Source organism: Mesoplodon densirostris, chromosome 13 (assembly GCF_025265405.1).
Source record: "Mesoplodon densirostris isolate mMesDen1 chromosome 13, mMesDen1 primary haplotype, whole genome shotgun sequence".
In the NCBI taxonomy this organism is placed as follows: domain Eukaryota; kingdom Metazoa; phylum Chordata; class Mammalia; order Artiodactyla; family Ziphiidae; genus Mesoplodon; species Mesoplodon densirostris.
This window is the reverse complement of record NC_082673.1, coordinates 83,403,937-83,428,512: the sequence shown is the minus strand read 5'-3', so window position 1 is coordinate 83,428,512 and position 24,576 is coordinate 83,403,937. Positions and strand designations below refer to the sequence as shown.

At 43.8% G+C, this 24,576-nt stretch overlaps 1 protein-coding gene across 1 annotated transcript in view; it reads left to right on the top strand.

The window, feature by feature from the left end:
* The first annotated feature begins 528 nt into the window (after positions 1-528).
* The window catches only part of ADCY8 (adenylate cyclase 8), a 218,853-nt gene continuing 194,805 nt past the window's right edge, over positions 529-24,576 (top strand). Inside the window, exon 1 of the mRNA XM_060115762.1 lies at positions 529-1,485. Within this exon, the coding sequence (XP_059971745.1) occupies positions 529-1,485 (957 nt within the window). The remainder of the gene's footprint in view (positions 1,486-24,576) is intronic.

Below are 24,576 nucleotides of genomic sequence, written 5' to 3'. Positions count from 1 at the left end.
CCAGCCAGAGCTGCTAACTTCGCACCCATCTGCGCTGCCGGTCACCCCCGACCAGCCCCCCCTGCAGCCGCCGAGTCGTGGGCGTCCCGAGCCCAGTGCCGCAGCCAGGACCCGCCCGGCGCGCAGCTGAAGCACGGAGCCCAGGCGCCTGGGCGCCTCTTGGAGAGCAAAGGCAACGCCAAGACGCTGAGCCGAGACCCAGCCAGGAAGCCAGAGGCCGGGAAGGGGGCTGCGTGGCTCAGAGCGCCGCGGCTTCTGCGGACAAATAGCCCCCGCTGCCACGCACCCAAGCTGCGCGGGCTGGCGGGAGGGCGACGCGCGAGGACGCAGGGGTCTGCGGCGGTCTTCCAGACGCCCTTTGGCCCGGAGCGCACTATGACCTGACGTGCGGGGACCTCCTGCCCAGGGCGGCTGGGGAGAGAAGGGCTCGCCGCCAAGCTCCCACCAGGCCGCCTCTGGGTCTTTCGGGACCCCCTCCCGCCGCGGCCTCGCGCAGATTCTGCGCCTCCCTCCCAGCGGCCCGGCGCCATGGAGCTCTCCGATGTGCGCTGCCTTAGTGGCAGCGAGGAACTCTACACCATCCACCCGACGCCCCCGGCCGGCGACGGCGGGAGCGGCTCCCGGCCGCAGCGGCTGCTGTGGCAAACGGCGGTGCGGCACATCACCGAGCAGCGCTTCGTTCACGGGCAACGGGGCAGCGGCGGCGGGAGCGGAAGCTCCAGCAAAGCCTCGGACCCTGTAGGCGGCGGCCCCAACCACCACGCGTCGCAGCTGGCCGGCGACTCGGCGCTGCCCCTCTACGCGCTGGGCCTCGGGGAGAGAGCGCACAGCCCCGGCTGCACCAAAGTCTTCCCGGAACGCAGCGGCAGCGGCGGCGGCGGCGGCAGCGGGGGCGCGGGCGACCTGGGCTTCCTGCACCTCGACTGCGCCCCGAGCAACTCGGATTTCTTCCTCAAGGGGGGCTATAGCTACCGAGGGGTCATTTTCCCCACCCTGCGCAACTCCTTCAAGTCCCGGGATCTGGAGCGCCTCTACCAGCGCTATTTCCTGGGCCAGAGGCGCAAATCGGAGGTGGTGATGAACGTGCTGGACGTGCTGACAAAACTCACCCTCTTGGTTCTCCACTTGAGCCTGGCCTCGGCCCCCATGGACCCGCTCAAGGGCATCCTGCTGGGCTTCTTCACGGGCATAGAGGTGGTGATCTGCGCCTTGGTGGTGGTCAGGAAGGACACCACCTCGCACACCTACCTGCAGTACAGCGGCGTGGTCACCTGGGTGGCCATGACCACCCAGATCTTAGCAGCAGGTCTGGGCTATGGGCTCCTGGGAGACGGCATTGGCTACGTGCTCTTCACACTCTTCGCCACCTACAGCATGCTGCCGCTGCCGCTCACCTGGGCCATCCTGGCTGGCCTGGGCACGTCGTTACTGCAGGTGGTCCTCCAAGGGGTCATCCCCAGGCTGGCTGTCATTTCCATCAACCAGGTAACTCCTGCCTGCCTTGCTCGTCCCCTGACTCCCCGGGGTTCTTTAGAAATCGCTTTTCTAAGAGGCAGGTTTGCCTCTCTCCCTTTGAGTCCCCTCCCCCAGCCCGGCACAGTGCCTTGCAACTAGGAGGTGCTGGGTGTTCGTGGGATGCTATTGCTCTAGAGGAACTGGAACTAAATGATCTCTCAAGTTTCTATCATCTCTACCCTTCTACTCTGATTCTGTGAGTAATTCTCTGACATCAGCTAAGAAGTAGTCTTCTTTTTGCCCCTCACACATCCCCCAGGAGCTGCCGTCTCTGGAGCAAGAGACAGAAAGGGAGGGGGCACCCCGATTTAGAAGACGACCCACTCCTTAGCAGCTTTACTCATGAGAGTTACAGCAGGTGTCCTAAGGGTCTCTGGGGTTCTGAGTTAGGTTTCTCTGTGTCTTTGCGCCACAAATCTTCAGTTCTCGAAGGAATCAACATTTGTCAAACGCATACTAATTGCTGGGTACCCTACTTAAGCTATCTCACTAAGTCCTTCAGACAAGCCTGTGACACTCTTTTTTTTTTTCTTTATTGCCTTGGGGATCTAGGGTGCTGTCTCCTTTTGCTACAGGATCCAACCCCAATGCTTTGAATAAATCAACCTCAGGACTTTTGGGGCTGGTGGAGAGGGGGAGCAAGCATGTCATTGGCAAAGAATGCAAGTTTTGCTTAATCGAAAAGGGGCATTTTGATGTAGATGGTTTGAAATATTTAGGTGGAACCTGACTCTAGGTCGCTTTCTCCTTTCTCCCCTTTTCTTCCTATCTTTCCCCATTAAAAATGGATGTGTTTCTGTGACCAAAGTTCTCATTGTCTGTGAATGAGGAGTTAGATGATCACTCTATTGTTTAAGTTCATTGAAATCAATTGATAATTAATGGTCTGGCACTTTCTTGGCCAAATGTCTGGTAGGTAACAAGAGAGTGAATGGGGGTAACAAGAGAGTTTTATGGGAACTTTTCCATAAAAATGAGGGAAACGTATCAGCTGGAGTGTTTTCAAGTAAAAAGCTGATGAGAGGTGCTTGGACATCAGAGGCTCCTCTTGCAGTCTGGTTTGAATAGATGGTTCTTAGGATAAACAGGTACAACACCTATGAAAACTGCTCATGACTTTTAGGGCGCTGGTACCGTCAGAGTGCTTTACCCATCATTGACCTTCTGGACTCCTAGTTGATTTGGGATTCTCTCTCTTCTCGGATGGCTCTATATCCATTTGCTTAGGTTACTTATCTGGTTGACTGCTTTTACCGTGCTTTTTGAAGTCTCCCTGGGTAGAGCAAAGAGCATATAAAGTACATGGCTATGATCATCAGGCATGAAATGGGGGGATGAAAGCCTCTGTAAGTAAGGTCTGACCCGTTGAATTTTTCTTATTAAAAACAATAATGAGGGATTTCCCTGGTGGTGTAGTGGTTAAGAATCCGCCTACCAATGCAGGGGACACAAGTTCGATCCCTGGTCCGGGAAGATCCCACATGCCGCGGAGCAAATAAGCCCGTGCGCCACAACTACTGAGCCTATGCTCTAGACCCCGCGAGCCATAACTACTGAAGCCCACACACCTAGAGCCCGTGCTCCGCAACAAGAGAAGCCACCACAATGAGAAGCCCGGGCACGGCAACAAAGAGTAGCCCCCGCTCGCCGCAACTAGAGAAAGCCCGCGTGCAGCAACGAAGACCCAATGCAGCCAAAAATAAATAAATAAAATAAATAAATTTATAAAAGAAAAAAAGGATTACAAAAAACATAATGTTTTCTCAGAATTATCATGAACCTTTAATACCCACATATGATAAAGTCTGAATTTGGGATTATATAAAATTATATTTCAACTGTGTTTCTAAATCTTGTTTACACGTGGATTTGAATCCGAGTGTCCTCTGAATCTCTCCCTTTCTTCCAATTTCTCTCCTTCTGTTTTGCATTTTCTTTATTATGTACCTAGACATCAGCTGACCTCTCCTTGCTTCTTTTCCCTTTTTTCCCTTTTTCTCATCTTTTCTGTCTCCTTCTCCTCCTTCCTTCCCCTTCTCTTCTCTCACTATGAGTCGTTTTCATAATATATCATAGCTATCTGACCATATGCATAAAATTCCATTTGTCATAACCCACTGCTTCTCATGCAGTAGCCTTCCTTGGTACACATTACTAAAAGACTTTGTCAAGTAACTTTGGACTAGTATTTAGAATAACATCCTAAGTAGCAAGTTATGAATATTTTCAAAGTCCTAAGTATAGAGACACTTTTCTTGCCAAATGAATCCAGAAAGTAAATTTTGGCTCCATATTTGTTTTATGCTCCACTCAAATACTACCAGATGGGAGAAGATTAAAAATAACCCTCAAATGTCTTCCTACTCCCACCCCATCATAAACAATCCTTTAGCGTGAAAACCAGGGTCCTGGTGTATGTATATCAAGCTCATTCAACTTTCTGTTTGGGTAGGAAATGTAGATGAACAATCTTTTCATAAGGTGTCACCTTTTGCCGGACTGTGAAGGAACAAGCAGAGCGCTTTCCTCTGATTTTAGGTGCTGAAGGAACCTTTGTGGCTTTGGCCACAAAAGGTTTTCCTTTGGCGCCCTCTAGAGGTTCAAGTGTCTTTCCTAGACCTTGTAGGTGGATAAAGTAGAGAATTAATCGCTTTAAAAAAAAAAAAAGAATCTGTGATTTTTTTTTTACCAGTATTGCTTGGTTTTCCCTGTTTGGTGATATACAACACATACTTAACACACCTGCTAACGACCTCGTTTAGAAGCTGGAATAAAATCCTAACTCCTTACCATGGCCTACTGGACCCTCTGTGAGTTGGTGCTGCTTCTCTCGCTAATTATATGTCTGTCCCTTCTACTCCTCAGCCTCCAGATATAATCTCTATTTTCCTGTCTTTCAAATATCCCAAGCTCTTTCCCACTTCTTAGCCTTTGTGACTGCTGCCTAGAACAATTTTTGCCAGGTCTTCACATGACTGACGCATTCTCAATATTCCAGACTCAGTTCAAATGACACTCCCTAGCACATGACATGTCTTATTTTCTCCAGAACACATATACCATCTGAAATGATCTCACTGGTTTATATTTATTGTGTTTCTTCCCCCAGCCCCACACCCTCACAAGAATGTAAACACCGTGTAAGAGCAAAGACGTTGTCTATCGTGTTTATCCTTTTATCCTCAGCACCTAGAAAAATGCCAGGCACGTGGTAGGCACTTAATCACTGAATGAACAAGAGTACTCATTGCATAAGCAATATGAGAAAATAGCCAAGTCCCCTGACGTTGTGTTGGTGAAAGCTTTCTACACACATACACACACACGTAAATGTGTATAAAGCAGTCTTTTACATGTAAACACCTTTGGAGAAATCAAAGCACAATAATAATTCTTTACATCTGTACAATATTTTACATGTAACCAGGAGCCTTTACATACATGATCACATCTAGTGAGAACAAACTGATGGTATCATCCTTCACTTTTATTTCAGAGAAGAAATGACAGATTCTTAGAAACTTTAAAGGGACATCCCAAAGATGATGAGCCTGACAAGTGGTGAGGTCAGGATTCAAATCCAGCTCAATGCCAGTCATTCTTCAGAAACCTTTCACAGGGTATCCTTCTAAAAAGATAAGCATTTGAAATGACTCAAGAGCGAGAGGTACCTGTTTCACTACTCAAGAGAGAAATACCCCATATAGCCCATGAATTAAGATTTAATGAATAAACCAAAGGGCAATCATAAGGGGAATGTGATTGAATTGCTGGGAATAGGCTCTTTGTAGCTAGCTCATCGTCTTGCTCAGTGGGATATAAATTTGTCAACTGAAGGCCATAAACACTGGCATATCTTCTTTCTCTACATGAATCTTGATTCCCATTAAGAGGATGGCTCATGTTTAACTTAACATTTTCAAGAAGCAGGAAGCTAGAATGAGGATACAGTAAACACACCTCGGCAGCTGTTTCACTTCACTGAAAATGCCATTTTCAAAAGGAACAAATGAGCTGATGATTGCCTTCTCTAACCCAAGCTTGAGAATTGGCTTCTCCTCTTTCCCTCTGGAAGAAAATTATACCTGTGGCTTGACAGGGTAACAACCAAGCTGCAGGTCTCTGCAGATACCCTATATGAAGAGAGAGCGCCCTGTATTCATTTATCTATCACATACCTTCCACTCTGGATACGAGGTAGAACCTTAAAAGGGCCAACCAGGAGGTCCCTTGCTATCAGCAAAGAAATGGTTTCTGTTTTCCCACTCAGCGAACAGTTAGACAAAAGTGAACTTCCCACCCAAAGAGGTTCTTGTCCAGGGCAGATGTGATCCCCGTGTATTTTCTAGGTCTAAGTGGCACTGGAAATACTGAGGAACCCTCGGAAGGTTCAAAGCCCAATTCAAAGGATTCCTTTTCCTTTCCCCCTGAGAAAGTTCAGCTACAGGTAACACTAGGGCTGTAGGTATTCCTTCCTTGGGGAGCCTCACCCATTTCAAGTTAAATCAGCTTCATTATGGGATTCAAGCCACAGATAGTAGTGCCTTTGTCCAGATTCCCTCTATGACACAGAATTTTCTACCTCTTAAACAAATTGTTTCTCTTGCCAGTTCAATTTACCCATCTAAAAATTCATTACAAAATGACATTATGTGTATAAATAAAATATGAATGATAAGGTTGTATTTGGTAGGTTCTCTCACCAGGGAGATACATGCTAAGCTCTGTTGCTGTAGTTAACATTTGATTCTATTTTAACTGCTGGTGACAATAATACGAGCTACCTAACTTTTGAAATTAATGTCATTCTCATTCTTCAGCTCATTAGTGATAAGATGATGAAGATCATTTAGTTATTGGAAAACTGAGAGGCAGCAATATTTAACTACAAAGATTGCTGCATTATGCTTCCCTCTTGGGGATTCTAAAATGTCACAGCTAGTGGCTAATTAGCCCTCTGTACCTCTTGGCGAGGCATATAAGCAGAAGTGTCAGAATGGAGGTGATTTCTCCAAAATAGCTCTATGAGCAAAGACAGCCAGGTATGCAAATCCAGGTGAGTTAGTGCTCAAGGTCATGCTGTCAGATTTGAATTTCTCAAGCAGCATTTTCTTCCTTGTCTTACACACATCCAGACGAAACAGAAAAGACTAGAGCCAGAAGAACGCTAATTAAACCATGATCATTAAACTTGACTAATAACGAGGGATTTTTAGCTTGCCATTTGGCCTTTAAAAAATCCTTTTGGGGAAAATGCATCGGTTATACCAGGTAAGAGAGTGGTGTATGGTATGAGCAGGTGGGGGTCAGGAGAGAAGTAGGCTTTGCATGTGCTTTAACATGCATTTCTGATCATTTAAATGAAGGGTTGACTTCACAGTAAAGTCCAAGTGAGTATAATGGAATTACCAACATCTCTCTCCCCATGTGTAAAATTTAAACATATGCGTGTATTATATGTCCTTTGTCTAAGTCTGCTAACTCAAATCAAATAAAAGGAATCTTATGACTATTTAATGTACAGCAAATGACATGTAATTTAAATCATCTCAATTTGGTATTTGATATCAAGGTAGATACTTCAGGAAACACAGATGTCCATTAAATGTGTGTAACCTGGGTCCTATTTAACACACCTCACTAGTTATGATGTACATTTTTTAAAACCACAAATACCTCCATTTCTGTACATTTTCCTTTGGCAAATTCATATAGGCTTTAAAAAAATAATTGCAACATCCCAGCCTGCCAGAAAATGACTTTCAAAAGCAGATTTGAGTGTCAACATTCCCAAGGGCTTCCTCTGAATGCCGAGAAATGGAAATATTATTCTCTCTTACTTGTGAAAAATACCGAGAGACTGTCCTTTATGGTTCTCTTTTCCTTCCTTCCTTTCCTTTCCTTTTTTTTTTTTTTTTTTTTTTTTTGCGATGGAGAGTAGGCTTTGCAAAGGATATTTTTAATGACATCTGAAATGACAAACTAAATCCCTTCAGCCCTGATCTGTAGACACCTTTGCCCTGGAGTTGCCAGTAGGCTTGGCGTCTGTGTGTTCAGAGGGAGTTGTAAAATGACATGTGGTGTGGACTTTGCAAGACTGAATAATGAATTTGTTTTTCTTCCTACCAGTCACCTGACTGGTTTCAATGGGTCTGAGCATAATTAGGTTGGAACTGGGAAGACTGGGAGGACTTTATTTCTGGAGCAGCTGCTGCGGTGTCATGCTAAGTAGGACAAATGCATGAGTCACATTTACACCTTGATGACTGATGGCATTTTAAGAGCTCATCAAAAATAAGTGAAACCAAGCATTAAAAGGAAAGATTAAAAAAAAAAAAAGTTGATCCCAACTTCAGTGCTGCTGGCAACGTATAATCAAAGGACACTACTACAGTCACGCTGATGTGACACTTCCCTGTTGTCTAACTCTTTCTTAGGATGCTAATTTATTCATTTCGCAAGTGTGTCTATTTGAGTTGATGCTACATGTGTTTGTTTTCAGAACATAGGAGACACTTGCAACATTCATCTCAAACCTTTCCTCTCACCAACGAATGGCCACAATATTGATGCTCTGAGAGACCAGGAGGTCTAGAATATGCAGTTGGATGGCATATCAGTTCCCTAGGCATATTGCTTTGTAGCGTGTTCTTTGCTTTCTCTGGAATGCAAGGTACCAAAAGCAGAAGGTAGGCAAATTTCTGGGATATTTAGGTCTGACCCTCAGTTAGCAAGAGCATCAGCTCTGTAAATAATTCCTCCCCAGCATTTTCTTGGGGCTGGAGTAGAAGAACGTTAGTCTACCCAGCCAGATCATCTTCCCTGTGCTTTCCCAGGAAACATAATTGGATTTATATACGCAAATTAGATCATGTGAGTTTGTTTATGAAGGACTATTTTAAGAAGTCAGGTCACTTAAGCAGCACTTCGGAAGCCAGCTTTTCTCACTCCTAGATTTTTCACAGTCAGCTCTGCAGGGTACAGAAGAATGCAGGGTAGATTAATTAACCGTTGAGGTCCCAGACATTCCAAGGGAGGCCTGGCCATCTCCCAAGGGGAATAAAAGCCATTCTACCAGTGAATGCAACTATGTGACCACCTTCTCAACCAATGAACTGGGATTATAACTCAATGTGTTGTCAGATAAACGTGCATTTTCTTGTGTCTTTGATATCTCTGCATTGGACTCTGACTGGGCATGTTTGTGATTTAGTATTTGAATTTCATTCTTAGCTAAATCACGTCTTTTAATATGTGTAATACCTTGCACATTCATTAGTCACTGGGGTTTTCTTTCCCTTCCACCCCACTTCCTGACTTACATGCCTACCTCAGGTGTTATGAATTGCAAAATATCTTTGAAACACAAAATTCTCCTAAATCAGAAAATGATAAAAATGTACATGGTGAAGACGTGAGCTAAGTATGAAATTAAATCGTATTAATGTTTGGGGTTTTTTTAATGAGTAAATTTTTAAAACTGTCATCTTTATATAAAGAGCATACCAGTATAAAATGTACACATGAAACAAGAATTATTTTGTCTTATAAACTACATCCTTGTTTGTCTTATAAACTACATCCTTGTCCTGTGTCAGCTGGTTTTCCAGTTGACTGGAGTAAACCATTTCAGAATCTTTTCTACTTTTTTCTGTGTGATTATGTGCTGAATATACATGATTGCTTATAAAATAGAGATGACTAAGGATTAGGGAATGCATAGTCAAAATATATGTATTCCTTTAACTCAGAACATGGGAATAAGAAATGCAGCAAAACAGAACAGGACCAAAAAAAAAGAAAGAAAGAAAAAGAAAAGCCCTGCAAGGCCTAAGGATAGAAGAGATATGGTTGGTGTCCTCAAATATTTGGGGTACTGCCATGACAAAGAGAAACTTTATTTTATGTGTCCTCTAAGACAGAATAATGATCAAAGGGTGGTCGTTATACCATGAGAGATTTGGTTCACCTAAAGCTAAGGCTTTGTAACAGATAGACCTGCCCAGGGAGCTGTTTTTTGAAGTGATGAGCTCCCTGGCATGGGGATTTTTCAAGGGAAAGCTGTAGAGAAATCCATCAGAGATGGCCTAAAGGAGAATTCCATACAGGGAGGTCTTTTCCTCAAGGTCCTTTGGAAACCACCAGTTGCATCTCTAAGCCCTCACAGCCACTTTGCAGGCAGGAAAAGAAAAAGAAGAGGACAAAGAGCAAAGGGCAAGAAGCCAAGATGCCTAAAAGGCATTTGCCCACTGAGTCGGCGGCCCTTTCAGGAGCTCCTCTGGGACCCCTGCCCAGTGACGTCTGCTTCTATTTGGGGGACCAGAATTCTGATCCAAGGCGCCTCCATCAGCAAGAAAGGATGGCAAAAATAGATTTGATTTTACTGCTTCTCAAAAAATCAGGATTGCATTAGGAAGAAGGGGAGAATGAGGGTTGAGTAGGAAAATTATTCAGCAAATACTTGTTGACTGACTGTTGGGTTCTGGATTCTGAGTCACGACATGTACGCCACGGTCAAGGCTGTTGCTGTAATGAGGCTGGTACTTGAATGGATTTGGGGAGGCAGTTTGTGACTCTGATGCAGAGGTAGGAAGGTTTGTAGCAGACTCTCAGAACACGTCTGAAACAGCATTCGGTGAATATTTTACACAAATGCAGGTCTTGGGCTCTTTTTACTGCAGACCTCTAAAGCATGAAAAATCGAAGGTGCTGTGGATTTCTTTTAAGAGTTGCGTGAAAGGAAAGGTCAGACTTTAGAAAAAATTGTAAATGGGTGTGGATCTTCCTAGTGAAGAATGTAAAGGGACCCTGGGGAAGAGTCAGGAGGTCAGTTATGTAAGCATCACCTTATCACAGACTGAAGGCATCCCAAGCCTGGTGACCAGAAGACATGGCACAAGAGAGCATCTGCCTCATGTTGAGAAGGTCGGGCTTGTCTGCAGCTCCAGGCTCTCCTCGTTGCTCTGTGTTCACAGTGACCCCAGCTAAAAACTGAGCAGCTGCCTTGGAGCTCCAGGCAGCCCATTTCCACACAAGGTGGGCAGACAAAGAGCTTAAGCAAGGCTCAATTCCCTCTCCTTGGTACATTGCTACACTCTGCATTTTCAACTATCAGAGCAACATCGTAACGTCATGTGCCTACCAGGCTGTGAGCCCCTTGAGGTCAAGGATTGCGCCTCCTCATCGTTGGGTTCTTAGCGCCTAGCATAGTACCCGGCACATGGGCAGCTCTAAATATTGTGCTCATAAATGAATGGAAGGAATGAATATTACATGGCCCCCTCCTCCCCCTCCACCCCGCCAACACGCATGGTCAAATAGTCAGTGAAAAGCCAGTGAGAGAAAAGAAATCAGTTTCTGTGGTCAATACAGGCAAAAGCACACCAAATGTCATCCCAGGAAGTGCTTTGGGCAGAAAGCCCCAAGCTGAGTGTTTGCTAGACCTGTGTTAAGGAAGTTATCGTAGATAACATGAAGAAAAATTCAAATCATTATCCAGATCATTTCAGTCAAAAAAGATAGAAAAGGAAAAAGGAAGTTAAAAAGTCATGGACCTAAACTATCCACACTTATTTGTCCATTCCTGAAAATTTTAAGTGGTCTGGTCCATCCATGCAAAATAGAGTCCAAGTATTGATGAGGGTCTCAGCCCCTCATTGGCTTCCTTCTTGGTTCTTTAGCACCCTGGCTCTGAATCCCAGCACAGGCACCTCACTCAGGCTATCTTTGCTTTGTGGTATACTACCCCAAATCATTTCTTTGGCCTGACCTCTCAGTGGTACCCCCTTCTGGTCACCTGTGGATGTTCACCATCTGGCTTCATACAGGGGCAGTTGTGGGCAAGAGGTGCTCCCACCTTCCTACTTGCCTCCGGCACTCCTTGCCAGCCAAGCTGGTCTGCCTCACTCCAAAGAGGAGAACCAGTTGCCCTTGCTGAGCGTAGTAACTGGACAATTGCTTAGTCTGCCATTTCCCACAGCTTAAAACCTACCACCTAAAGACCAGTTTGTACCCTAACTGAACCAGTTTATCTGTAGACTGCCTAAAGGCAAAAATAAAGCCTGATTTTCCATATTGGAACCCAGTGCAAGTAACTAAAACAGTCTTCATGACGTCCAAAATGGTTATGAGTAAGTCGCCTGTTTTCAGTTCTGTGACGCATTATCCCCCTTAGTTCACTTTTCTGATGCTGATTAGTCAAGAAACAAAATCACAATCAATCAGAGCCAGCTTATTTTCTTCTAAGTTCAGCATCAAACATCCCCCATTATTTAAGTGAGTCTTCCTAGCCTACTGGTGATTGTCAGCTCGTTTGCGGGTGGGGTCATGGGGCCAGACAGTCAGTGCCCAATGAACAGAGGGCCCCCTTCCCTATTTATGAGAGAGATATAGCCTTTGTCTCTTACCAAGTGAATAATGACATCATGTGCAGCTCTTGGGGCCCTGCCCAAGCCATTTCAGCCAGAGACGAACTGTGAACTGTGCCAATGGACAGTGAGAGATATTTCTGAAACTATGTAAGTACATTTCCTTAGAAACATGGAAACCACAAATTGTCATCATGTTTTTGCCATGAATTTTTCCCAGTGACATTGGTCAAATGGCTTTGGCTTCTTCAGGCACAAGTATCTTGATACCTAAAAGGGTTTTGTGAGTAGGGGGAAAATGCAGAATTATGAAGTTTTTCCTAGTACCCAGACCTAGTTAGATATTCCTTCTTCTTTGACCACATTACCCCTACCTGCCTATCCATCCTGCCACAGGCCGTACTGCTGTTTGTCTCCACGTCTCTCTCTCTCACCAGCCAGGCTATGAGTTTCACAAAGGCAGGGGTTGTACCTGAGTCACGGGTGTGTCTCTACAACTGAGTCTAGTGCTGGTTACATACACTCTTCCTTCTCAAGTGCTTTCAGGGCTTGCCCTTCAACTCATCTCTTAAATGTTGAGGCTTCTTAAATTCCCATCCCGTATGTCTCCCCATCACCCTGGGCAATCACGTCCTCCTTTAGTTGATGAACATGCACCCATGTCCTACATCTGTATCCCCAACCCTGTTCTGTCTGCTACACTGAAGCCCAGGGTATTTCGTGACCTGCTGGACACCTCGAGGCAACTCAGTCTCAACAAGTCAAAAATCAACTCCCAGTCTCCCAGCATCTACGTGAAATCCTGATGGTTTCACCTCCCATTGCTGGGGTCTGTCCAAATCTCTCCATCCTACTCATTTCATTCTAGTGCAGCATGCCCTCCCCAGTGCTTTCTCAATTTTTTCATCCCTCGTGCTCCTCCAAGCCGTCCCCACCCCACAAGGGTAAGCGTCTCTCAAAGCTAGTATTCTCAGCACCTCACACCACTGGGTAAGTTCCACAGTGGAATTCCATAACCAGTTTTCCTGGGTACCTCATGCTGGCTTATGCCTGAATGTTTTTCTGGAACAATTCTTCCAGCTCCTTCCTTCCTTGTCTACCAGCTCAGGTGTCACCAGCTCCAGGAAAACTCCCCTGTGTCCCTTCTTCAAGACACATGCCAGCTTAGGAACAAATGGCCTGTGTGTAATTGCCTGTTTGTTTGAGAATCTGAACTCAGATTAGGTGTTTAATGGAGGAGGGGCAGGCAGATGTTACCAAATTTGAAAAAAAGACAAGCAGTTCTTCGAGCCAGATGTTTTCAGTGGGAGAGTGTGGGTGTTGAGTAGTGCCCTGCCCCAGACCTACACATCTCACGGGAAGAGCATCGGTGTGTGGAGATCACAGTGCAGGATGTAGATTCAGACCACCTGGACTAGATCTGCCATTTATTAATTTCAGGACACCCTCAAGGGCCTTAATCTTTCTGTACCTCACTTTCTTTAGCTGTAAAATGGGAAGAATAATAGCAAGCCGGAAGATCATTGAAGAGATGAAATAATACACACAATAGTATTTAGAGTATTTAGTTCCGGGCCTGGTACAAAGAATCACACAATACCTTTTATGTTTTATTATAACTTAATTTTCAAAACAGTCACCCTTTTTCCTGGAGTCCTCTGCCCTGAGTGGTCCTTTCCTGGGCTTCACTTGGCTAAACCCATGTGTTTTTGAGACCAATGCTCACAAAATTTAATGTGCTTTGGGATCACCTGGAGGTCTTGGTAAAATCTTTGGATTTAGGGGGAACCCAAGATTCTGCATTTCGAACAAGTGCCCGGGTGCTGGATGCTGCCAGCCTGCAAATGATAATTCAAGGAGAAAGGCTCTGGAATTCAGCACAGACCCCACCTTCTCTGCAGTGGGTTTTCTGATGCTTTACCAGGTGGGTTTAAGTCCCTTGACTCGCCTCATGCCCTTTACATCTCTCCATTATTCATTAACTTATTCTTTCATTCAGTCCTTCATGCATAAATATTTATGGAGTACCACTGCGTGCTGGGTGCAAACAGTAAGGATTCTGTGGTGAGGAAAAGAATCCAGAATCCTACTATTTTTTTTAATAAATTTATTTATTTATTTTTGGCTACTTTGGTTCTTTGTTGCTGTACGCGGCTTTCTCCAGTTGTGGAGAGCTGGGGCTACTCTTTGTTGCGGTACGCAGGCTTCTCATTGCGGTGGCTTCTCTTGTTGTGGAGCATGGGCTCTAGGTGCACGGGCTCAGTAGTTGTGGCTCGCGGGATCTAGAACACAGGCTCAGTAGTTGTGGCTCACGGGCTTCATTGCCCTGCGGCATGTGGGACCTTCCCAGACCAGGGCTTGAACCCGTGTCCCCTGCACTGGCAGGCGGATTCTTAACCACTGCACCACCAGGGAAGCCCCAGAATCCTACTATTAAAGGGATTATAATCTAGAGTGAGAGACACCCATCAATCAAATAGTGACCTAAACACGTGAAAAATTTCAAACTGAGTTAAGTGCTTTTAAGTCAGGTGACCTGGTTTAGAGCCAGGCAGTGACCAGGTTGAGGCTAGTAAGGCACCCAGGGTGCAAAGCATAAGAGGCAGTCACTCTCAGGTGCCGACTCTGCACTTGTACAACCCTGACAGGAAGTGCTTTCTTAAACTGTACACCCTAGGAACCCAGCTGGCCTTACCCTTGTCCTGGTCCTGGTTTCTATTTAAAAGAAAAAAACCTGACTTGAACTGAGAGGAGGAAAGTATTCTTAATTAAGACCTGGAGGAGGACTAGGGGTTGGTAGGTGAGACTGGAATTATAGTTTCCTTATTTGTTTCTATTAGTAAACCATATACACTTTGAGGACAGGTGCTGTCCTTTTGTCTATCCCTGGAATGGACATTGGCACATCATGGGGAAAGCTTGTAGCAGAGGCTTCTTGAGTCAGTGCCTGGAGAATCATCTTAGCATCAGTATTTCTGCTTCCCTTTTTATAGCTGAGGATGCTAAGCACAGAGTATGACATCATTTCTCTTTGGTCAGTCAGCTAATAAAGGATTTTAACCACATCTGTCTCATTTCAAAGCTGCCCCTCGATTTGATGGGTTTTAAGGCTCTTTTATCTCAATTAACTCTGCTAGTTTCAGAGGCAATGAGTTAAAAGTAATAAAGGGAAAGAAAAATGAAATTTGTATTCCAAATTGTAGCAATGCGTATAACGATGTTAGCGTTCTATGGAGCCAGGGGGCTGGTACGTTGTATTGAAAGTAGCACCTAATAGTCATCAAAAGATTGACCCCGCACTTTACATCCAAGACTGTGCAACTTTGTACAGACCACTCCACCTGTCTTGGCCTTGAAATGAATTCCTCACAGCTCTAAAATTCTATCACTAGGAAATGACTTTTGAGATGGCTCCCCGCTCTATGGTTTGTATTCCTGTGAGTTACAGTGAATGTGTATGTGAAGATTTGTATGCTTTCCTGGTTTATTTCGCTCCCAAGATCAGATAATGACAACCCATATAGAAAACACAGCTGGTTGAGGTCTGTAACCTCTGAGAAGAAAGAGAAATATGAGTAAGGATATAGCAAATGCTGAGAGATTTACTTATTAGATGGTATTTAATATTTAATTTCTCCGAGTGGTTTAGTTACGTTGACACCGTGAGTTGTAAAACTGTATGTGATTTTAGTCATTCGATTTGTTTCCAAGGGAATCGTAACTGAGATATTTAATTGACAGACAATTGTTTCCTTTGAATATTTAATTAGTGACTTTGTGGAACTTGTCAGAATTGCCTATCTAGCTTTTACAAAATGCGCATGTCAGCTGTGATCAACAAGCCATTTTATGCCAGTGTTACCCAGGAGTGATGGAGCTGGGCATCTGTGCAGCCTGAACACCTACAACTTGGAGTCTGGCTGCTGTGGTTTCCTATTCGTTGTCTGCAGACCCCACAGGAAACAGACCCCAGGACCTCGAGGAACTAACTTCATCCTGCTGTACGTTAGTCACATCATCTGTAACAAGATGAGGATGTAAGATACCTGCTGTCAAAACTTCACAGTTTGTAGATATGAAAGGACTTGATGAATATGAACAAGTGTTGAGCTGATAAACAGGAGTAACCAAGCACTGGATAGCAGCAGCAGCAGTAGTAGTAGTAGTAGTAATAGTAGTAGTATTTCTGTAACACAGAGGGGCCTGATGTGGTTGGTTACACGTTGCCAGGCTGCCTAGCTCTGAGATGGGGCTGGAACTGGCCAAACACAGGACAGCAGTCCACAGGCTGAGTGCCTGTTTGCTTATATGGAGAATCTTTTTTAAAAAGTGATACAGGGGCTTCCCTGGAGGTCCAGTGGTTAAGATTCCATGCTTCCACTGCAGGGGACATGGGTTCAATCCCTGGTTGGGGAACTAAGATCCCACATGTCTCTGAGGTGCAGCCAAAAAGAAAAAAAAAAGCAAAATAAAATGATACAAATGAACTTATTTACAAAACAGAAACAGACTCACAGACTTAGAAAACAAATTTATGGTTACCAAGGGGAAAGGTGGGGGGAGAGGAATAAATTGGGAGTTTGGGATTGACATATACACACTACTATATTTAATCAACAAGGACCTACTGTAGAGCACAGGGAACTCTGCTCAATATTCTGTAGTAACCTATATGGGAAAAGAATCTGAAAAAGAATAGATATGTGTATATGTGTAACTGAATCACTTTGCTGTACACCTGAAACTAACATAACATTGTAAATCAACTATAGTCCAATATAAAATGAAAATTAAAACAAAAACAGTGGGTGAAATGGCAATTCTACCCTGGCCATTTCCAGCAATAATAGTCATTTCCCACTAGAAGCAAAAACTGCACCTCAGGATGAGAGGATGTCCACTCAGTTTCAAGCTACACATTACTTAAGTGTTTCTTTCATGTACAAAAATATCAGTCATCAGGAATCAGCCCTTTGCCATGTACTTAGAACATTCTTGCAGGGAAGCAAAACCATTTTTTCACTTAAATGCTGTTATGTCTCCACACAGATTACCACACTGAAGTTTTTCCTCATGAATAGTCCTTCCTAATTTTGTGGAAGGTGGAAACAAATTTTCACTTGATATCCTGCCCCGAATACCTTGGTTTGAGGTAATTTGGGTGTAAAAAGGCTGAAAAGATCATTTTTAAATCTAGTTAATAAACTTCATTTTTTTCAGTCCCATCTCAGGCACGTGCACATAATTCAAACTGTGAACCTATCCCAATACTAAACAACGATTAAAGGGCAGCAAAATGAATCCATAAAATTAGCTGGGAAACTCATAGTGGGGTAAATATCAACTTCCCACCAACAAAGAGAATAAACAGAAGAGGATTTAGAAGAGCAGCAATGTTTTTTTCAAACTAGACTAAGCCCTCAAATATAAAACTAATGAAAATGACACTGCAGGGTGGTGAGAGTGGAGGGAGACCCGCTCCGCCTCTCTTTGTGCTGCATTACCATTCATCCTCTCTTACCGCTTTGCAGTTCTTCTGCCCAACCGGCCGAGGCACCCTCAAGGTTCCACTGAACACTGTTTGAGAACCACTTCTTTAAAAGACCCACCCCCACTTCCAGACACCTGAGGAGGAATTTTATTGGGCTTGCTTTGCTACCACCTCTTCCCTGTTGTCTTACTGGTTTACAATCTTCTAACAGCAGTGTAGACACCTGATAGCACCTAGGCTCTGGGATCAGTCAGTGGAACAATTTCTGATTTCCAGGATGCTCCATGTACAACACATTCTTTGTACCGAAGTGCTTTCTTCAAATACTCCAAAATGCTGTCCTTTCCCTATCACGTACAGTAAAATTCGTGTGACAGCCTGATTCTCCAGTAAGTTATAAGGTCCCTAAGAGCAGAGACTATGTCATATATGTTGAATAAATGAACAAATAAACCATAAAAAATAAATAAATACAAGACCCCCTTCCAAATCTTTGGGCTTTGAGACCTTAACTTAGATGCTCCAAAGGGAGAACCAGGTAGAAGAGCTGAGCACACTCACATCTGGCAACGCCTCGCTGGTGTGTGTTGTGTGGTTCACATACATCCTGCCCACTCGGAATGGTGTATCTGTGCAGTAGAATTGCAACCGTCATTTCAAAATGGAGGAATTGAAGATCAGAGATGAATTTGGCTGCAGTCTTTCCGATGGGGTGTAGCCGAGTGAGGGTTTAAACTCAAGTCTGTTTGGTACCAAACATCCACGTGTTCCCACTGCCTCCCCGCCATGCCCCTGCACATGCCAGACCGACAGTTAAGTAAATGTATATTCTCATTTAATAATGCATGTTCCTTTCATTTATCAACTGTCTACAATATGCTGAACTTGACGAAGGCAAAGCCAAATAAATATTCCCTGCCCTCAAGGCATTTATATTACCAGAGGCAAGAAAGAAAATTTATCCATCGATGCCTGGGCCACCTCCTATCAAGGCTCTACAGAAAGCTGCAGTGGGTTTCATGCCGTGATGCTCTAAAGACCTGAGAAACAGTCTGCTCCTTTACCTGGCTTTCTGTGTGTGCTGCCCATGCTCAGAGTAGAATTAACATTGAGGGAAGAAACTGAGACTGAGAAAAGTCTAAAGTTCCGATGACTTCCTGGTTCCCCAGCCTTCTTCAAAAGCAGATTAATGGATACACCAGAAGGAAAAGGGGAAAGAATCATTACATAATTTATTAAACTATGCACACCAAGCCCTTATTTTAACCCACATACCTACTAGCAAAAATAAATCTCTTTCTTTCCTGCCTATGTTTTGAGAGTAATCTAGACCTAGTTGCCCACAGGATTCTGGGTTACCCTAAATTGCTTCATATGCGTTAAAACGTTAAGCCATTTGAGGACATGCCTGTTTACCTGGGACAAGTTTCTGCGCACAGACTGTGCTTCAGACACTGCTGGGTGGCTGCCAACATGCACTGTTCTTTCTTTCTTGCATATAGAACCAGCCTTGGGGAGGTAATGTGACCAGACGTGTGTGTGTGTGTGTGTGTGTGTGTGTGTGTGTATCTAAGGGGTGTGTGTGTGTGAGTCTATACATACATATATATATATATATATATATATATATATATATATATATATATATATATATATATCAGGTGTGTGTGTGAGTGTGTGTGTGTGCCTGTGTGCCTTCTTTGTAGCTTGGGGTAGCCAATAGGTATAAGTGGTACTCATCACTGGAAGGTTTTGGAAAGCTTTGAAAAGATGCCTGATTCTTCTGGGAAGTCTGCTTTTTTTACACCCACCCCGCTTTAGTCATCTTTCTGCCTGGTAAGCAGATGTAATGGCACCTCCACCAGCCACCTCGGGCCATGAAAAGACGTTGAGGATGGAAGCCACACAGTGGGATGGTGGATCACAAAGAAATAAGAATTCTAATAAGAAGGAAGGAAGGAAAGAAAATGATAATTATGTGAGGTGATGGATATGTAAATTAGCTTGATTATGGTGATCAATTTCACAATGCATATGTATATCAAAATATCAAGTTGTAAATCTTAAATATATGCAGTTTTTATTTGTCAATTATACCTCCATAAAGCTGAAAAAAAACTTAAAAAGGAAATAAGAATTTTCGGACACATAATACTATTGAGGTCACCGTACCAGCCCTGGACCGCTCATCCCTAGAAATTTTTTTATAACACAAATTAGACTCCAAATTTGTTTAATCCACTATTATTTTACTTCTTCATTACCAACATCCAAATGAAAGTTCTAATCAATACTGGCTGCAAAATATATTCATGGTGTATTGACCGATAAATAAACATTGACTACTTCTTGAGATAACATTGCAACTCTTCTCTTTTTTTTTTTTTTTTTTTTTTCTTTTTGCGGTATGTGGGCCTCTCACTGTTGTGGCCTCTCCCGTTGCGGAGCACAGGCTCCGGATGCGCAGGCCCAGCGGCCATGGCTCACGGGCCCAGCCGCTCCGCGGCATATGGGATCCTCCCAGACCGGGGCACGAACCCGTATCCCCTGCATCGGCAGGCGGACTCTCAACCACTGCGCCACCAGGGAGGCCCTGCAACTCTTCTCTTGATGAGCTGATCATCTAAGACAAACAGAGCCGTTTTCATTTTGTGATTTTTTTTTTTTTTTGCTCTATACTTGAGGTTTGGGGAACATAAAGAAAGACCCAGATCAGATGTTGTGTCATCTGCTATATTATTTATAACTCTAGAATAAATGCCAGGCAATAATTATGGCTGGAGAAGACTTGTAGGACTATGACCCATGGGAAGAAACTGATGCGTTCCTATTTATAACTCTTTGAAATTGTGCTGGGCTTTGTGAGATTAAAAGACATCCCTGGAGGTGTTTAGCAGAAGCCAGATGCCCATGGTCAGGGATTTGGGGCAAAAGGCAAAGGGTTGAACTAAATGATTTTTAAGATCCCTTCTAATTCGAAGCTTATGACTCTGTGACTCTTGGTGTTATAAATAATTGGTTACATTTAGAATAATTGGACTCTAAAAAGAAGTCCAAAAAACCTCCTAAATCTCATAGAGGAAGGGGGGACGTTTGCATCCTGCAGTTTCCCTAACTTTGTCCGCTTCCTGGATCTTGATCTCAGTGAATCCAGGGTTCTCTGGTCCATCCTTGCAGTTGCCCAAACCAGAAAGCCCAAGGCATGCCTGTCACTTCCCCATCTCTCAGTCCCCATGGCCCATCTATTGCAAGTTCCTGACAAGTTTCCCTCCTGAATATGCTCACATCCATCCACTTTATCTCCGCCCCTTTCACTTCAGTGCAGGAGACCCTGTTCCTCATCTGAATCACAGTCGCCGCCCTACACCCAACTTAGATCCTTTCCAATCTCCTGTCCACAGTGTCACCAGGGTGTTTTTCTTATGGGGATGATTGCTTAGAATCCTTCAGTGAATGTCAGTAGCTTCCCATTGCTCTTAAGGCAAAGGCAGAACTCCCTCTTGAGACCCACGTTTTAGATCTGGCCTCTGTCTTCCTCAGGTAATTCCATTTTTCATCTCATTCTCACTCCTGAAGTCACGATGACTTTGGTTAAGTTCCTTGAAAGACCCATGTCTCTTTTTGCCTCTGAGCTGTCTGAGTTTCTGTTCCTCCTTTTCCTGAGAAGCTCTTCCCTCATTCTCCGCACAAGGAGCCTTTATCAGGGAGGCTTCCTCTGCCCTTTCTTAGGTCACAACTTAATCACATTTTACATGCCCCCGTACTTTTCTTAGATAACACATACCATTGTGCATGTGTGTGTGTGTATGTGTGTGTGAGAGAGCCAGTATTTGTTCCATGTCTGTTTTTCCACCAGAGAGTAGATATGATGTAATAGGGAATGGGTAAGATTTGCTTGCATACCTGAATACTCTCAGCTTCCCATGTTTGATAAATATTTATATAAGAATGAATAAATGAATGGGAATACCCAGGGCTGATGTTCAGGGCCAGATGGTAGTTATGGCTTCTCTAGAGAATGTATTACAATAGATTTTAAGGTCAAAGAAGGTGAAATAATTGTGGGTTAGACCAGGGTTCAGATTAGTGCTTCTAGTGGGCTTCTGGTCTCTTTCTTTCTGGTTCAAGTCCTGGGTAAGGCTAAAAATTGCAGATAAAATATTTTTGGTACCAGGAGATGAATAGGAATCATACCAAGGGAAGAGGACCTAATGAATTTGCCAAATTGTAACTCCAGTAATCCTACACAAAATCATCATGCAAGGGTGATGCTTTTCTTTTAATAGTCCATGTTCTGGTAAAAAATACTCATGGCCTCCACAGTCTTTAAACAGATAGTATCATTAAAGAGGCAAACACCAATTTTGCTAAACATAATTATTCTTATCTTATTGCTTATTTATTATGATGGATCTCAATAATGTTGAGTTATCAAATAAACATATAAGATCTGTTGACCTCATGAAGAGGAAGTTGACACAAATACTGGATTGGATGGCTAATTAGCTAGATAGATAGATAGATAAATAGGTAGGTAGATGAAAGGAAAACATACATACTACTGGGGTTGATTTTTGAGTAATACAGGCATTTATTTGTCCTCCCAACTTTGGGAATGAGTCTGGGAAGAGTAATGAATATTATAAGAAAATAGGATATAGATTACTACACTTAATCTGTACATTTTCCACTAAATATTTATACCAATTCTGCTGGAATACCCCAATGACAGAGAACTCACTCCATCCCAAGAAGCTCTTTGCATTGTGTGACAACCTACTTGTAGAAAATACTGTTTGTTGTTGACATGGTATAGGCAGCTGCCATATTTTTTGTGTTGCAAAGAGCCAGGACCACCTAAGATATCTCAGATCATTATTTTCATTAATCCCAACATTACCTTTATCTCCATCACCATCATCGTTCCTTTTCTCCTCCCTTTTCATCATCTCCACAAGAGTCCCTGACATTTCTGTCATATTTTGAGCCAGAAGACATTGTCATTAATTCTGACTGGGGACACAGGAAAATTTCACCATGGTCGCAGGTGAACTGGGAATTCAACGGTAAGATTTAGAGATACTAACAATATGGCATGGTTATAAGGCGAGACCTCCACTGTTGGAAGATGAGATGCCCATATCCACGTCCTCCACTACATTCTAGTTTTCAGGAAATGTACACTTCTGTATTTCCTCTCAAACAGAAGAAGGTGTTTTGGCAAAATGAGTGAGAAGCGATGCTCTGGAGCTAGAGTGCTTGGGTTTGAATCCTGACACCACCACTCATCAGCTTGTGACCTGGCAAGTTATTTAATCTCTTTAAGCCTCAGTTCCCTCATCTGTAAAATGGGGATAGTTATAGTATGTATCTTACAAGGGAGGTGTGCGCATTAACAGAGGTGATGTGGGTAAAGTCTTGGGACGGTGCTCAGGCCAAATGTGTTACCTGTTATTACGCGGTTTGCAGTGAAAGCCTAGTGAAGGCAGAGACCTTGATTCTTAATTCACCATCATATCTCCAGTCTCTAGAACAGTGCCTAGCACATAACTGATGCTCTGTAAGTAATTATTGAATGAATGAACAGAGAAGCTGGGTAGAGTGACATGGCCAAAATGAAACAGTTGGCAGAAGGTTCAGGCCAAAGCACTAGTGAATAGCCTGGTTAATGAAAATGTATGCCTCTGATATTTTTAACTGTTATTTCCAAACCATTTGATGGAAGGCTGAAAGAATATATTTAATACAAACATCACTTTCCAAGATGGTGTGTTTTACCAAAAGGGAAAAAAAGAAGAACTGCCTCTCTTCCTTTGAGTGTTCTCTGTGACCTTTAAAAAATAATAATAGCTAAAGGATTCAGTACTGGAACTCTGTTGAGTCACTATTTTGATTAAATATTGAAGGAGAACATGTATTTCAAAGCCCACTTCTCTCCCATGAACTAACTACCCCAAACGATCCACTCACTCAGAGCACTCATACCAAAAAAGTACTTGGCATTTGTCATACAATTTATATTTTAAAGTTTTCTGATATTTAATGTACCAGATGGTATAATATCTTGGTTATAGAGGGCAAGTTACTAGTCCTGCTGCTTATCAGGCTTGGAAACTTGGACTTGAAAGGTTTCTTAATATCCAGACACTGGGCAGGCTACCATCCTGGGCTGTTCAACTCCTAGTGGGATTTTTTTTTCTCTGACTTGGCGTACTTCTCTGTCACCATTTCTAAAATTCTGATGGACAGAGGAAATTAACTGCTAATAGGCTGTGATTGTTAACTGGCTCCGATGCCTCCTCCCAGTGGACAGTGAGGTCAGAATTGCTGGGGGTCAAAAGTGAGAGCAGTGCCCTCCGGCAGCTGCCTCCAGAGATTTCCAGGAGATGGTGTGTCTCTTCTAGCACCTGCTGCTTCCTGGTTTCCCATCCCAGACCCTAAAGAGCAATTATGCATACATATGTCCTGTACTTCAATTCAAAAGCCAAGGCGGGGACTTCCCTGGTGGTGCAGTGGTTGGGAGTCCTCCTACCAATGCAGGGGACACAGGTTCAAGCCCTGGTCTGGGAGGATCCCCCATGCCACGGAGCAACTAAGCCCGTGCACCACAGCTACTGAGCCTGCGCTCTAGACCTGCGAACCACAACTACTGAAGCTTGAAAGCCACAACTACTGAGCCCACGTGCCACAACTACTGAAGCCTGCGCACCTAGAGCCCATGCTCCACAACAACAGAAGCCACTGCAGTGAGAAGCCCGCGCACCACAACGAAGAGTGGCCCCCTCTCTCTGCAACTAGAGAAAGCCCATGCACAGCAATGAAGACCCAACACAGCCAAAAATAAATAAATTAAAAATTTATTTTAAAAAAAAAGCCAAGGCGATTGTCTACAGAAGGACTTGGAATGGGAGCAAGGAATTCCAGTCTGAATTCTTCCAATCATCTAGCTTGGATTTCTACTGCACTTTATAGTCACGGACATTCCAAGTGTGAGGGGATGCTCAGGACACCAAAGGTCCCTTCCAATCAAAGGAGGAGTCCTTTCTCCAATGTCCTGGATGGGTTGGGAGAATGACTCAGAGCTGAAGAAACTTTAGGAGAGCTCAGGAGGCCATTCTGTATTCTGTAGGTTCCAGCAGATGGACCAGTGGCTTTTCAGAGGATAACTCCTGGACCGAATGTGTCATCAACGCAGCCCCTCCT